Source organism: Dermacentor albipictus, chromosome 1 (genome assembly GCF_038994185.2).
Source record: "Dermacentor albipictus isolate Rhodes 1998 colony chromosome 1, USDA_Dalb.pri_finalv2, whole genome shotgun sequence".
NCBI classification, from domain to species: domain Eukaryota; kingdom Metazoa; phylum Arthropoda; class Arachnida; order Ixodida; family Ixodidae; genus Dermacentor; species Dermacentor albipictus.
The window spans coordinates 232,621,807-232,639,306 of record NC_091821.1 but is presented as its reverse complement, the minus strand read 5'-3'; the positions used below and the strand labels follow the sequence as shown (position 1 = coordinate 232,639,306).

The following is a 17,500-nucleotide window of genomic DNA, read 5'->3' as shown; positions in this document are numbered from 1 at the left end:
CGTCACTCTCTTGAAGTGGCCGCCTCAATCCCTGGGCACCAACATCATTTAAAATGTCTGGGGCTCGTTGAAAGTATCGCTGGCGCATCATCCCCTCTATCAGTCGCCAGAGGATAGGCTTCGATCCACTATCGTCAGCGACCGAGACGTGCTGCGAATGAACACATCCCTGATCAAGTCACTCTACACTTCACTGCCTTCCAGGATGAGCGCTGTCATCGCTGCCGCTGGGGACATGACGAGATACTAACTGAAGTTCGGAGTGTGACGTGTCCGATTGCCCGCCGGCGGGCAGGGTCTGTCTGGTGTAGTGAATGATTGTCGAGAAAACTCGCTTCCAGCTCATTGTTTTAACCTAAAACATTCCTTTATTCGTATCCGTTTGTTTCATCGTGTTCGAGCCACATAGTTATCATTGTTGAGTGCTTTGTTTTCCTTTCGAGTCAAAGAGTGAGCACGTTGCGTGCACATCTTGGTGCGTCTTGTCGCTGCTTATTACGGTAGCGCACACAGTGAAGAAATATACGTGCACGCGCTCAGTACCCCGGCCTTTCGAAAGAACAAACGAAGCATGCTGTCAAACGAAGTTTGTGGAACTCTATTATTGCCAATGAAGGCTCAGAGTTTGGCGGCGCACAACGTTTAATAAAGAATAAAAGTCATTTTTGCAGTTTCTCGCAAAATGTTTGCTACAAATCCGTGTTGTCCCTGATGGCGACAACGAACTTCCATCGACACTGTGTGGAAATAACCAATATATGTCACTGCACAGCACAAGTACGACATGCGCAGACAACTTTAACTAGTACGTCCTCTACAATATAGAATAGAGGCAGCAATGTAAATAGCTTGGCCATTTCTTAACAGTGCTCAAGAGGCGGAAGTTGGAAGTATTAGTAATCATTTCTGCTTCAGCAATGCCGGCGCGACCAAGACGCGGGCGTGTATCATCCAGTAACTCGATCGATTGGTGCAGCGGTGATGCAGGAATGAACTCCGGTCATGTTCAATGCATCGTGCACATTTTCAATTTCTCGGCACACGTGAACTTCGGCCACTGCTAGAGCATACAACAGACATGGTTTCCATTCTTGGGCAGTGCACACACAACGAAACACGAGAAAGAAGACAGGACAAGTGCTGGTCGAACAACTGAAAGCTTTTATATAAATAAAAGGATTATATACTGAGTAATTATGAAATAAATTCATGTGGGCTACATATAAAAACCGTCATACACACAAGAGTGATCAATGAACGAGCTCGCTTTGTTTGCCAGCTGTTTACTTCATTCGGCACGCTGCAGTAATCCATGTCTGTCGTCTGCTTTTTTCGTACCATTTTCTTGTGAATCGGCAGAATTTGACTGGTGGCATCAACCCTTTCATGTTTACATTGCCGTCGTGACAGTTAACAACACAATAATAATTTCAGGTCATCCGAAGAGGCGCCGTCGTAAAGGAGACGTTTCGCGCGCAGCGCGAACTGAACGCGGGCGCGATCGTGAAGGGAAGCGGCGGTGGAAACCTACACCCGTTGGAGGTGAAATCGTTCCGCCAGGGAAGAAACGAGCGCTGGCGTCTAGAATGAAACTTGGATTGCGGACATCCATTACGGTAGAACACACAGTGAAGAAATATACACACACACACTCAGTACCCCGGCCTTTCGAAAGAACAAACAAAGCATGCTGTCAAAAGAAGTTTGTGGAACTCCATTATCGCCAATGAAAGCTCAGAGTTTGGCGTTGCACAATGTTTAGTAAAAAATATCAGCTCAGTTCCCGCAGTAACAATGAAATTGGTGCACTACCTCTGACAGCAGCACGCTTCCTGACAATGCGGCTGCCATAGCAGACGACGCAGATTACAACTCCACCCCTCGAGCATGCGCCTGCGCGAGCTGCTACCGCCACCCGACTCGAGCGCTCGCCACATCGCGATGTCATATGTTCCGAGTTTTCCCCTAAGTATGAAACAGACTATACATGGAGAGATGCTTGTGGCGATCTCTCCTCAGTGTTTCTTCTGGATATCTCAAGCTGACAGGCTGCCACAGCAGCCTTCTCGCAGTCATTAAAGGCCCCCTTTGGGGCCACCAAAGCGATGCTATGGCAGTGCTTGCATATCGCTTGCCACGTGTGACACCTCTTTGCAGTTCTTATAGCAGTGCCATTCTTGAACGCCAACAACTGCGGCTTGTTACACGCGATCAGAGCGACCGTGAAGCAGATAAACGAGTGAATACAATCAGCAGCCAGACGGAGGAATGTGGTGGGGAGAGGCACTGGCCTCCCCGTCACTATAGTTTTCTTACATACGCTCTGCCATCACCCTCTTAATTTGTTTGTGCAACCCGGATATAACAATTATCAGTTATAACAATGGAATTTTCGTGGCATTTGATTATTGTTATAAGTGGGTTCGACTGTAAAGACGGGGACAGCGGAAAAGAACACAAAAACGACACCCGTGTCTTTTTTTGTTTTTTCCGCTGTTCCCGTCTTTATTTGCGGTCAATATGATATGCTTGGAAAGCATGACACGTTGCATAACACTGGTTCCAGAAAGTGAGCTTCACCCCAGTACAGAACTGCTATGTGGTGAGGCATACTAAAAGTTAGCAGGGGCAATTGGGTCATGGTATGTTTCCTTTAATTATACACACGTGCACTCGCCATCTCCTATCACAGTACGAGCACCGATACGCCTAATAAGAGTACTGGCAGGTCTTTAGAGCTATTTCAGACATGCCTGTGACGAGTTGGGCCTTTGGAGGCAGTTAAAGGCATGAATAGATTTTTTCGGACCGCCCAATTTTTCTACCGTTTTCGCAGTCCCTAGGGAGCCCGAAAACTCGGGACGTTGACTGCAATTTGTAAATATGTGCGAATAAACCTTACACAACTTCCTACTCATGTGTTAGATCAGTGCACATGCACCGCTGCAAGTAAGTCCTCCATTCAATTAGCTTCCTTTAATTCGAACTTATTTTTATTTGAACAAACATTTGGGCCCCTTCGAGTTCGAATTATTCAGATTCAACTATGCTTGTTTTCTCCTAATGCTCCATTTGTGCTTTGAATAAACAACGCTTCATGGCGTGCTATGTAATGAAACTTGCCAACTTCAAAAATATTAAAATGTGAACATCGTTTTACAATAACTACAATAACGGTTGTTCATTATTTGAAAACTATTTGAAAGCTATTTGATATGCGATTCATCCTCAAAGATCACTATTCGCAGACCCCTAATTGAATTATATGGAGGCACCAATGCTAATGCATTATACTCAAGTATTGCTTAAGAACAGCTTTTTCTTTAATAATGGAGGTGGAGACGCCATCACAGTATTAAATACTTCTAAATGCAAGGTATGAATGGAATCCAACAGCGACAAAAAACAAATATTCCTCATCAAATGCACCTACCCTGACAAGCCACAATCTTTCAACAGTGGCCAGTGGTAATGGAGTACGTGTTTACTCGCATGTCTATGAACAAGATTCACATCAAACTGAATTCTTCAAGGAATCATCCGGCAGTACCATAAACTCTTTGAAGGTTAAAGATTTTCATAGTCTGCTACGTTGAAAACAACAGACACTTATTTTTTCAGGTATCAGTGAGCCACCAAAAATTATATAATATACTTTACTGTCGTGTACATGAAACTCAAACATCACACTATTTGGCTGAGAACATTATTTCAAAAGTGGCTCACAGCTCCATGTGTTTTCGTAGATGACTGCTAGGAAAACCAAATGCTTCACACTGGGTATAAGAGCACTAATGTACTGAACGAATACGAAAATGCAATAAAAATCCGGCACAGCGCACAACAAATACAGTTACTGAGGTGGACATTACTTCGCACACATCTGTAAATTTCAAAAATGCAATTTTTTTTCTCATTAGTTGTGCCCTTTGTACTGTACTTGTTTGGTCATCGGAGTTCTACTAACAGCTACCTTTCATACATCACTTTCCTCCTGGTATATAATGTCAGAAACGCTTTAAAAGCCAACTACAGTGAAAATTCATCTTGGCTAAATTGTTATAATTGAGTGCACTCAAATGCCGTTATAATGGAGTTGTAGGGGGACCCAAAATTACTCTGTTATGCGCCGACTACGCAGCTGTGGCAGTATTCTTAGGCAACTTCCACGACTTTCTGAGAGTTTCATTTTCTCGAGGCATCGCATACCCGTTGAAGTGTACAGCCAACAGTGCGCCCTTGGCACTGTGCAAAGATAGCAAGCTTGGCATAGTGTCAGAAACACTGTTGGTTGTGTACGCAAAAGCTTTTGGCAAGCAAAAGTGAAACTATCTCTTAAATGCGATTGCCTTATAATATCACATCAATGCAATTTCGGAAGTCACACCTAGCTGTACCAGCCTGCACGATACGCTGCAGCAAGAGAGCAATGTAGAGGTACAGATTTTTTTACATGCTACGTGCAAGGAGCACCATCAAACGGTATGTGGCACAATGCAGCTAGGCTTGGCCCGAGAGGTTGCGATCCCGGATGGCGTGCCTGTGCGCCCAGTTTCACTAGCTACGCGCTGCAGCAAGAGAAAGAAGTGCGATAATGAGCTGTTGCTTGTGCCCGGCCACTGAGCACGTGGCAGTGAGAAAGACAAGTGTTGATTGACAGCGCATTCGACGTGAGAATTTTTAACTGCCGCAACGAATGAGTGCTGAAACCAGTGAAAAGTGATACGCTCGGTGCAAATGGTCGGTACTTTTTTGGTATCAGAGACAAATCTAGTTTGTTATATCCATTGGCAGGACAAATTTGTTAAAACAAGGCTTTAAATACATGGATCTCTACAGAGATTTCAAGGGGAATTACATTTACTTCATTATACCGTGTTTTGTTATAGCGAGGTCTAAGTGCATATACTACTATTGAAGCAAGTGGCAAAGCTGCAGAGCTGGTAATAGTCTCCTTTTCCTATGAGCAGCATTTAAAGAGCACCTAAGCAGATGACGCGTTCACCTTGGTGCTTGGTGGATATGACGTATATCCCAGCATGCCAATGCTGAAGAACTGCACGATTCTCAATGTTCTGGGTTATGCGTCACTTCCAGCGAGTGGTTTTTATTCCAGCTGGCCTTTAACTGCCCCAGTTTAAACATTTCTTTATAAACATTGACTATGTTGACCATGTATGAGGCACCTACTTGGCAATCTGGCGTGCATCAGGCAATCGCTTCAAGAGGGCGAGACTCTCTGCTCTGAGCACTTCAATTTTGGAACAGGACACGGCTTGCTGCAATGCACGATCCATGCAGTAGATTACCTGTGCAGACAGTGAGTGCTGATTAATGACATGTACAGCAAAATTATAATACTCTAATACAAGTTAAACAAAGCTCAGGAAAATCCAAAGCAATAAAGATTATGAACAATTAGGAAACAATTCTACACACGAACAAAAGCTGCCTTTACAGTTCAACACAAACTTGAACTCAACTGTCCTACAGTAGTACATCATAATGGTGTTTTTGCCCAAGACGCTCTGTTGTACTTGTATATGGTGATTTCAGTCAATTCGATCCCGACCAAATGTCTCTGCTTGGGCCCATAGATTTCTATGGCACAAACTTTCGTTACTTCGAACATGAATGGTCAGCATGTGTGTGCCTGACCTGAATTGTGGCCTCCTTAGCAGCAACATCTGTCATAGCTAAGTTTTGGGGACAGTGACTGCAAATAACACAATTCATGCATCGTCAAAAATCTTTTCCTGCCTGCCCTATGAAGATTTCCAAGTGAAAATGGTAGCTCACAATGAATGATTACAGTATTTACCCAAGTCAGTGGTGCGTTTCAACATTTTTTTCTGCCTCGTTTAATTCGGCCAGCCGACTTATTTAATCCATTTCGTCGGTTCCGTCAGGGTCAAATTAACAGAAGATGAGCGTGTATGTGAACAGTTCCCTTCTTTACTTTATCCTCTCTCCCTGTCCTTTTATGCCCCTACCCCCTTCCCCTAAACTGCTGACTGACGTTCAGGTGTTAGCAGACTACGGTAGATAGGTAGTTGCAGTGCGATCAGCAGTAATTTCACTCCCTTCCTTTCCTTTTATTTCTACAAACAAACAATTACTATTTTCTCAACGTAAGTTCAATTCTTTTCATAAGAAAAATAATTTCACACATTAAAATCCTGTAGGTGGTTTATCTGCACACCAGACTTGCACCCACGGTAGTTGAGGTTTAAAGTATAAACTATGTTTCCCAAAACCTGTGCACAGATAAATATATGCACTGTCTACTCTTAAATAGGCAGCAAATTCCATAACACCTCAAGACATGAGACACAAAAACCCGTAAAACAAATTCTGTCAATGTTTAAAAGGCAACCGCATTCAAATACACAACATTACACTTTTGTTCAACTCAGCTATACAAAGGCTTTTGCTGTATGTACTTTGTGTAACATAAAAGCAGCTAAGCTACTCAATGGTGGAGCACTGGTGCCACGCTGGTGTGGTGAATGCTAGGAGATTAAAATGAGACCCTCGAACACACAGAAAGCATATCGCTGACAATTTTCCCTTTTTTTACCTTTAGAGAGGCCCTCATCAGGTCTGGCCATATTGAGCTGACAAGCGCAGAGCATACAATGCGCAATAACGACCATGTCTGTAAAGTATTACATCGCTACGCGCCGCGGAAAGACCTGAAATTCCAAACTGAACGCTGTTTTCTCTTCTTCTCGTGGCTGCTGCGCTCCAAGCCAGAGGTTGACTTACACGTGCTAGTGCGCCTATGTACACATGTTCACACTGCATTGTCACTCGTAGTGACACGTGACTGACATGTGACACGTCGTGCATGCAGACATAGAAACTATGTCATTTTCTACTGTGTTCCAGCGCGGCATCATGCTCTGTGATCCGCTTGTGTCTGCCTCAGTATTCGTGTAGCACAGACTTATAACGCTAGTGAGGTGTCCTCGCGCACAGCACTCAAAATCATGCACTGCACGAAATGAGACAATCACAACAGCTCGCAAGCGATGTCATCAGCGGAAGTGCACTGTGTCGCAAAAAACCTAGGATAAAAAGAAATGAAGGCGGAGCCCGTGACTTATGCATCACGTGATCCTCTAGGCCCATATGGGAGAATGCAGGAAAGGAATTACGCTTGCAGAGGCTAGACGGGGCAGGTGGAGAGAGAGTATTTTTGCAGTGAAGCTCACCTCCTGAAATCATGGGTTTGCGGCCCTGAAATATTTCCATCTCAGCTATTAATTAGCTGATTTGAAAATTTTTTGCAGCAGAACGCTCTCTAGAGGACACATAACTTCTGGCGTATAACCAAAATTTGCTATAGGGCCTGGTGAGGGGCCCTTTCATCTGGAAGTGAGGCTGGCAACTACTGCAGTCGAATGCCTTTACAACGAAATTACCTGTATAATGAAGAATTTAGTATGTCCTGGCCGAATTCCTGCTTATTATATGTATTGTGAATTCCCCTAGTACATCGAATGAATTGAGGCACTCCTGAAAGCTGATTTGTTGCTTTATAACAAACACTTGTACAGACCAGCGCCAGTACTACACTCCACATTACCTTTAGCAGCCTCCCCTCCCTGAAGCAAAAAGAAATGCCCAAAAACCTAACGGCCGAACCCTTCGACAAGGAGCCCAAGTGTGCATGTGTAATAGTGCAACTAGTATAATGGTAATAATGTTAGCTGGCAGAGAAAAAAGCAATACTAAAGTTGTAAAAACCCTTATAGCTCCCACTCAGTGGTGGTGTAAAGTGCAGAGTTACAGGAGCTCCCCATGGGAATCAAGACTGGCAAACTCTGTGAACAAGTGCTCCTGTGGAGGGGCATGTGGACGTATCTGACTGGGAGTTGACAAAGTGACGTAAACTTCGTCAAGCGCCTGCCAGCACTTCCATTCTCAGTTGGCTGCAGTCACACGTACTGTTGGCCAAAGTGTGCACTATATTATTAGTGGCTCCTTTCGTCTCTTGAATTCATGTTAAATAAAATTTTCTTTACTGATAATAAAATTTTCTTTACTGATAGAATAGTAACAACTACAAGCAGTACAGTGTGTGATCTTTACAACTAAATGACCTGTATAACGAAGGATTTTAAAGGTCCCAAGTACTTTGTTATAAAGGCATTCATTTGACTATCCACAATGTCAATACTAAATTTTGAGTTTTTATCAGAGGAACAGAGCCAGTAACTGCTTACCAAAGACAATGCTGGGAAAAAGATCACAACTTGCAACCAGACTGCACATTTCCGGCCATGGCTACATGGATGACTGGTTAACCTCTAATTATCCAATTAATATTTTAGCAACAATTGAAAATAAAAACTAAATGCTGCATTCAACATCCTGAAATTATGCAGTGGGTTATGAGAAATGCCACAGTAGAGGCATTCTGCTTCCACTGGAATGTGGTTGCTGCTGCCAAAAATCGAACCTGTGACCTCGTGCTCAGCAGCACAAGGCCATGGCAACCCAGCCACCACAGCAGGTCAACAACTAAAACAGTATTAGGCAAGTGTGGATTTTTATAATCCTGCATCTCGGGAAAACTATATTCTTCATACAACTGTCTGTATTGAATGCAGTTACTGCATCGACAGTCCGAAGATTATGTCACTTGATGTGAACACTCCCACATCCATATTTGCATGTCTAAGTAATATCACTTTTTAACCATACCAGCACCATTTGACTTGGTACACATGGCTTCTGCTAAGTGTTATGATACAACAGAAAAACCTAATCCACTGCTCATTCAGCTGTGAGAAAGATGAATTAGTGCCCATAATGGCTTTCCTTTGTAGCTTCAGGGTTCAGTTGGGTCAATAACAATTTACCCTTTCATGAACTCTCCCCCTTGTGGGTTTATGCAGAACTGGTTTGCTATACTCAGTGATCAGAGTGTTCTGTTATAGCGTTAAAACTTCTAAAGTTAATAACCGATCTTGTGAGCTTTAATTGCTACTTTCCACACCATGAAGTGTGTTCGCCAAGTGAGACATTTGCTCAATCCTGCTAACCTTGCATTATTTTTGCAATATCAATTTTCACACATGGTGCAAATGTTGCTGTCTAAAGGCTGAAACTTGAATTGCCATAGCTTAACGAGTCTCCCATTTTTCACAATGCCTACGGTGATATTCAGACTTCATATGACAAGCTGAAATAGCCGGTGATAACAAGAACAGAACATATATCAGTTCCAAATACTACTGAAAACAATGAAACAACTACTACAGATAACCAAACTAGACCAGATAAGTTCGTGTAGAATGCATGTTGAAATTGAAAGCATAACTCTTAACGCCACTTGTGCAAGCTCTACAGGCAAAGAAACTTGTTAGACAAAGATGCCATAGGCACTTTCACCTTCTCAGAGGGCAACATTGAAAATCAATAAATGTGGCATTGCATACGAGCAATTATCCCAGGCTTCTGGCAGCCAATCCTGCAAGGCCGTTATGTAAATCAGTAAGTCTGTGCACTATCAGTGTTAGCACAGTTGTTATACATCCTGCTACAGAAGACACAGATTTAAACAGCAGCTTATATGCCTAACACAGCAACAGATGATATTAGCAGCTTCACAATGTCATGTTCTGCACCGCTGATCAGACAGTAAAAAAGACCGCTTTACAGAAAATGTGTGGCTTCATCCTTCTTTTTACCGGGAAGTTAGTGAAGCTCATTCATGTATCAGTCAAAACAATTTTTAAGACCTCTTAAGTCACTTCTTAACTCTAATAGTAAATAGTGAAAGCAAAACACTTAAGCATGAAGTGGTCCAATAAATGTCGCAAAAAGTGTCCTGAACAGGCTAAGTGCATCCTAAGTGAGTAACCTCTGAAGTATCTCAACATGATCATTCGGAGATATTACTGCTTAATGAAGTGAAGCACCCTAACATCTTCACACTCCTCATATGCATGTTAAGAATGTAGCCTACCTTTTCATAGTTCTGTGCTTCATAGGCCTTATCACCTTCATCCAGGAAGTGCTGCAGGATCTCTGCACTTTTCAGCTCACGAGGGAGAGCGGGATTCTGGGGATCCAGATCGCGCAGCAAGTGAAGGCTTCGCATTGCGGCAGCAGGGTCCCCTAATGCGACGTAGCACTTGGCTTCGCGCAGCAAGCTCTTCGCGTTGTGTGGGTCTCTCAGCAGAGCTTGGTGGCAGTCATCCAGGGCAGCCCTGTGGTTCCCCAGCATCATGTAACAAGCTGCTCGATTAGAGTAGTAGGCCACGTTGCTCCCATCCAGTTCTGCACATTAACACAAGCAGTTGTAAATAATAAAATCAAGAAGAAGCTAGCGCTTTAAACTGCATATTTTGTCCCAGTGCTTACACTCTTCCTCATTTACTAAAAAGATTTTGGAGCTCGAAAGCCTGCCATATGTTGTTTGTTACAGTTTACACAACAATTCATACAACTAAGGAATCTTTCCACTTTAATGTTGTCCTACTTGGTGACTTTAATGCTCCTGTAATTAACAGGCCATTACCTTCCCGTTCTGATCCCACTTCTGCATTCAACAAAATAACTAGTTGACCTTTCGCTGTCTGCTGGTTTAAAGCAGGTTCATGATTCGGCACGTGGAGGTGCTATATTGGATTAAATTTTTCTCAGTGCTGCCTTAGCCGATACTGGCTACATTTGTGAAGTAGTTGAAGGTATTTCAGGTCACAATGTCACGCTTACATCTCTAATCTCTCTATGCCAGGCTTAATCACGTATTACTCTCTCTACCTTTCGGGATTTTCTAAAGACTGATGATGTTTCGATATAGATCTTGATGCATTTTCAGGACTTAGTATCTTGACACACTGGTGGCTTGTATTGAAAAGAAATGTGTAAATCATGCATGTTCTCTCGAACCATGCATAATCTGTTTAGCCCCCTTGAAAACTAAGAACACATAAACCTTACTTGGATGACCTGTGAATTGCTGCATTTATTACGTGCTCACAAACTTAGTCACTCTATCTGCTCATAGAACTCTCAGAAAGGTATTCTGTTTGCACAATTAAAGAAACTCCATCAAAAAGACATTTCAGCTGAATACTTTTTCTACAAACATTACCTACCTAATCTTCTTAAGTCTAACCCTTGCAAGTTCAGGTCTGTCATCTCACCTAGTGGTTCTCAATCTGCTTATTTTAAAATTTGCGATGATGCTATTGAAGATCCGGCAGTAATCTCAAAAGCATTCAAGACCTACTTCCATTCCGTTTTTGCTTCGTTTTACAAATGATAATTCACACGTTATACGTAATAACTGTTCAGAATGTGTTGTGAACCTTGTACTGAATCTAGATACTAAACAAGTCCCTAGGCCTGATGGGATCCCCAACTCCATCTTCATCCGTTTCTTGTTATGGACATCTAACTATGTATCTGTTATATTTCAGAAGTCAGAACAACTGCAGTGCTGTTCATTTTCATGGCAATGAACAGAGGTACTTAATCTATACAAGCCTGATGATAGAAAACTGTTCTTCTGGACTTATTTCTTTGAGACCAAATTCTTGTACAGGACTTCAACACATCTATAAACATGTTACCTCATTCACTGCTAATAATAACCTCCTGCCCTGCTTTCAAGTGGCTTTAGTAGCACAGTTGCCTAGGTTCACAGATGACCTTTCTCTTAAACTTAGGTAATACGATAGATGCCATAAACTAGTTTCAGCAAGGGATTTGATGCCGCACTTCAGTCTAAATTGCTTTTAAAGCTTTGCGACATCTTAAACAGTCCTCAGTTGACCTCCTCAATCTGACAGTCCTCAGTTGACCTCCTCAAGGGGAGACACTGCTCTTTGGAGCCGAAAATTTGCCCAAATATATTTTCTTGTTCCTTCGCTCAGGTTGGTGTAGAGCATTTATTTTTGCTTTATTGGACCCCTTATTATCCTTTATTGATATAGCCTGTGCCATAATCACCATGAACATGTCGTGAAACGCATTTCCTCGTTTTCTCGAAACAGCATGTCTGATGGCGCCACCGATTTGGAGCGAGGATATCTCTGGCTCTACTTATACTATTGCAATATTTCTCTTTTTGCAGAAAGGTAAACAATTGGAGAGTGCAGCAATCCTATAATATGAACAAATATTATTAGAGAAATTTTCAAAAAGTAATATTTTTGCATGGGTGTTAACATGAGTTCTTCCTTTAAAAAGACTGACACGCTATAACTTAGGCCCAAATCAGTCTAGAGCATTCATCCTTGAAGCATTGAAAACTCTGATCAATCACCCAACATTTTGATATACCACTCTCCTTCATGACAACCAGCATTTCAGAGAACGCTTACCTCCAAACTAGTCCACACAAAAAAACTTTAATTTTTAATATTTATTTTAAAATGTACTTGTTACACAAGAATTATTTGCATATTTGAAATCACCATTTCAAAACACATAAGAAATGCAAGTTTGATCAAAACACACTCTCTCTTAATTGGAGTCCCCACTTAATGTCCCTTCATCGGTCCCTACAGGGCTCTGTGCCAAGCCACCTATTATTTTTACTATTTATTAATGAACTCCCACGTGTTGCCTCCGAGATGGGTCTATGCAGATTACTTGTGTTTTGCGACGTAATAGCTTTTCATATGGTCTTAAGGATTCTTTTACTGCATTTAGCTAATGGTGTGCAACCTGGAAAATGAGCGTTTTTAGCAAAATGGTTGCAATGTCTTTTACTGATAGGCAGCTGCCTTCACATTTCCATTAGCTCTGCAATGGTATTTTAACAAGGGCTTCATACTACAAGTACTCTGATCTTATTTTTACTTATCTTTGCCATACCCTGTTTGTAGCTCCAGGTGATCCCATGCTAGCGACTTTAAAAATGTTTAAAATTGTCTCTGCTAGAATATGCATCATCTGTTCGGAATCAACCCATACAAACAGTGTGAATTCAGGACCTTTGAAGCTGTGAAAAAAAAAGCTGTCCAATTCATTTTCATCCCCTTTGAATCCCCTTCAACTACAGCGTTTCTCTGAGAGCTAAAGCTCCACAAGCTTTCAAGATGGTGGTACATTGAGTCCTTGAAGATTCTGTTTTGTATATCATTTCTTTTCACCAGTGCACTAATATGCTCAAATACATGTTTTCCACCCGCATGATTGAACATTATCATCCATTGCCTTGTAAAGTGTGCACATTAGCTCTCCTTTAGTTAACAGATACGCCATTTGTGTTTGCTGTCAAGAAGAAGAAGCCATTTGTGATTCATTCATGGAAACTTTTTTTTTTTACTGCTGGCTCATTTATAATATTTCTTTTGCATTCTGCTGTGCCCAGTTCATGCTCTAGAGCACACTTACAGTATTGCTATTGTATTTCCCAGTCACTTTCTTTGACGCATAGCACAGAACCGCATAGCATGGAGTTCAACATGAATGGAGTGAAAACGAGCTAGCTCTAAACGGATGGCATTTGTTTGTGAACCCCAAGAGAAGTTTGAAACTTAATTTCTATATTTTTATTCATGCATTTTACACCAAATTGTATTTTTCTCCCAGTCCTGGAACAGAACATGGAAAACGTTCTGTTTGGTAAAACTTGCATATTAATGCTGCATAAGGCTATAAACTCAAATACATAAAATGTAGGAACAAACCAATAGCTTCTGTGTAACGCTTGACTGCTTCATCATATTTCTGAAGACCATACAGTTCATTGCCTTCTTCCTTTTTTAATTCAGCCAACCTGCAATAGCAGAAAAACAAGGGAAGAAATGCCAAGTTAGCATTCTTACACGAGAACACAATACGCTAGTGCAGCTAGCAAGACAGTTTGATGTGTTACATTAATTGCTGCAAAGCTTACTTGAGTATTCGCAAGCTAAAAGACATGATAGTTTGGTTTCAAAGTCTGCAAATTCAAGCTCATTAGAGACCTGCCTGAACTGCTACAACTGTGACAACATTCTTGCATGCAAAAACAAGTACTTGTGTGCACCGCCAAGGCAAAGTCATGTGAGGTATCCCATAGATAAGCAAACTAAATAAGCTTATTTAGGAAGTTAACTGCCGACAAATAGGTTCAGTGGCTAAGCAATTGAATTGAGCCTTGACATTGTTGGCTCAAGTGGCCTCTTTGATGTTGCATACACACAATGTCACATCAAACCTTGAGTAAAGCTAAAATTGTTGAGTATTAGATGAATACAGCACTGCCAGACAGGCCAAACATGGAGTAGACACACACTGTGCCGTGTGCTCCTTGTTTCACTCAATGTTTTAGGGCTGTTTTCATTTAATCATGAACCAGTCAGTCCTCGCTGTTGAATGACAAATCATATGTTGGTGTAGGCTTTTTACTACTGGGACTCGAAAGTGATGTATGTTTCAGAAATAACACCTGAAAATTTTGGTGCCTGCATAATTTTAAGGGCAACGTTTGAACTATAACGCCATGCATGAAATAGTAATTATATATATATATATATATATATATATATATATATATATATATATATATATATATATATATATATAGAATGGACCTTGTTAATGCTCAGCAGTGCAGTGAGCCAAATATATTGCAATATCCTTACGGTTCCTACACTTCACAGTTTAGCAAGATACCTTGAATACACAAAGCATTATTCTACACTATATGCAGCCTGCAAGCTCACTAGACATTCATTAAATTACTTGACATTCCCATTCGAATGCATTGTTACTTCCTATTACTTGTTTTCTCCCACCGAAGGTCTTGGTGTTGACTATCAATGATGGCACCATCAATTTTAGTGCCACTGAATTTTGGTCCCACCAAAGGTCGTGAATCTGAGTGCATTAAGTAACTTTGCCATAATTAACACCAAAGGTTATGGGTTCGGCTCCCTCCAAAGGTCGCGGGTTTGACTCCCACCAATGGTTGTGGGTTCGATTGCCACCAATGGTCATGTTTGACTCTCATGAATTTTGGTGCCACAATGCCGGATGGCCAAATTTTCAATAACGCCGGACATTGGATTTTTGAACCCATGAGCCACTTAAGAATTACACCTAAATAATGCCAGCTGATAACTGAAGACAAAAGACAACTCCATCACAGTGGAGCCAATCAGGCCAGGAAAATGCAGAAAGAGAGGCTGCCCAATACATACCTTTCGCATCTGCAATTATTACCCCCTCCCGGTATTTCAAACGTGCATACAAAGATGGCATGCAACAAAAAATATTGACTGGTCTTCCCTTAACTCATCTGAGAGACGGAAGTGGCTATACTGTTGGCAGTCAGGCAGGGCTGGAAAGGTGTACTGCTCTGTTGGTCCCTGCTGCCGCAAGGTCGAATCGACTTGCTTTGTCTTAGGTGTGATTGGGTTCAAAAGATAACTGCGAAAATAATACTGACAAACTGAGGTATTGGACCAACACCTAAGATTTATATATAAAACGGGCAGTGCAGGATCTCCAGGGCAGTCAAGGGGCAGCGAAGGGGGAGGTGGGGCAGGGCAGTCTGTGGGTTGGGGCCTGCGAGGCCAGAGCGTGCCAGGGAGTGTTCGTTTACACGATTGGTTGACAGCCGATCTTATATACTTTATAAGTATATAACATCTCTATCTAGAACACCTAGATATCTAGACTCTATCTAGAACACCTAGATAGAGCCCGGCGGGCTCTATCTTGCAAACGCTCTGCGATGGGAACAGAAAGCGCGGAGCGCTAATAGCTTCGTGAGCGCTATGTTCCCGCCGCTTAGTTCGCGTTGACGAGAGAAACAACACGAAGGTCAATTCGCTTGCTATTGGGGGCCATATCTGGAAAGCAATTGTCTGACGTGTCGGACAGACGGACGGTTTTCCTCGTTGGGTCGGCATAGAAATGCTGATGCATTTAAAATCACGCAGATCCTACGCACTGTAGGAATCCAGGTGAGTAAAGCTTTGATTAGCCAGCAAGAGAAAACGGTGCAGCACAAAAAGAAACGGGCAGCAGATGTTGGCGGCGAACGCGTCGCGGTCATCAGCCACAGTGTCCTACTTTGTAGAACAGAGTTCAACTTTATTCAGGGGCAATCACTTTTGATTATACTATCACTTCACCAGATTTCGCATGACTGGGCACCATACTCAAGGAAGCAGAATGAAGTAGAACGCTGAAAGCGTTCCTGGCACTGCGAGAAGGTAGAGAACTTCGCACAGCGCCAGACGTGTCCGGTGCCTAGTCACGTGAAATGAGCTCGCTAGAGCTTCTGCCACCGAACACCTAAATATCTGCTCGGAGATACAACTGACGACGACAGCAACAACCACCACCGCGACGACGACGCACTAAATCGCGGGGCAGTAGGCAAAGAAAGCTTCGCTTTAAAAACGCAAATAAAGTGACACATTATCCATGGTTACTCTCAAATGAACATAAAATGAAAAAAAATTTTCGGGCACTGATACAATCCATAAAAGGATAGCTGTCAGGGTGTCTATCAAGTTTACATTTCCAAATTCGCTGAATTTTCTCGGTTTTCCCTGAGTACCTTTGCAATATTCTGTGAGTGACGCAGAACTGTAATGTTTTATGTAAAGATGGGCTGAAACCATATTGCCCAATGCTGTCACTCTCTAGTAAGCATATGAAAAATTTTTTAAGAACGACGTAATCCAATTTGAATAAGCAGTAGTGTTGATGTTATTTAAGAAGAGAATAGAAGGGAGGGATTAGTAAAATGAACAGCAAATAAAATTTCTTTGAAAAAAATTGCAGATCGAGTCGGACATTCTCAAACAAGAATAAAAAAGAGATGCATACAGAAGAAAATATTTTCGAATATGAGCTATATATATATAAACTGATAGTAAGCTTAGTGGTACGAGGCTCTCAACAGCTCATAACTCAACCTCAGCTGTCCTGACATACTCTCAGCCCACGCACGACGCCTTACTGTTGTGTTTATTTTGGTTTGGATGAGGGACACCTGCATCTCGGCATCAGGCAACACTTTGTTTTTTGAGCTCAAGCTCCTTCAAAAGAGCCGTAGCACGCTTCCTTTCACGTTCATTCCTCAATGCGTACGTCCTTTCTGTTCTTGTCCTCCTTCCGCCACTCGTTCGCCCTACGGACCATTTAAAACATCATCTTGGTCAGTTGTATAGTACACGTCCGATTTTTTCGAACTCCCTAGGGGCCGCGAAAACGTCCGAAAAATCGGCCAGTTGGAAAAAATAAATGCATGTCATTTACTGTCCTTATGGCTCAAACCACCACAGGCACATTCGAAAACGCTCTGAAGGCCTGTCGGTACACGTATTAGGCATATCAGTGCTCGTATTGTGACAGGAAATACCGGGTGCGCGCGTGTATAATTAAGGAATACGCACTTGTGTCCCGTGGCAATAGCCCCTTCCCACGCTTGTTATGCTTCACTGCAATACTTTTGCGTATGCTTCACCAAGTAAGATTTCTGTACAGAGGCGAAGCTGACTTTCGGGAACTAGCTATGCAACGCACC

At 42.2% G+C, this 17,500-nt stretch overlaps 1 protein-coding gene across 5 annotated transcripts in view; it reads right to left on the bottom strand.

Moving 5' to 3' along the window:
- The window catches only part of LOC135897280 (dnaJ homolog subfamily C member 7-like), a 116,466-nt gene that overhangs the window by 25,525 nt on the left and 73,441 nt on the right, over positions 1–17,500 (bottom strand). For all 5 annotated transcript variants that reach the window (XM_065425885.2, XM_065425883.1, XM_065425886.2 and 2 more), the window contains exons 2-4: positions 13,662–13,750; positions 9,980–10,293; positions 5,191–5,309 (exon numbers count right to left, since the gene is read on the bottom strand). In XM_065425885.2, coding sequence (XP_065281957.1) covers positions 5,191–5,309; positions 9,980–10,293; positions 13,662–13,750 — 522 coding nt within the window. The remainder of the gene's footprint in view (positions 1–5,190; positions 5,310–9,979; positions 10,294–13,661; positions 13,751–17,500) is intronic.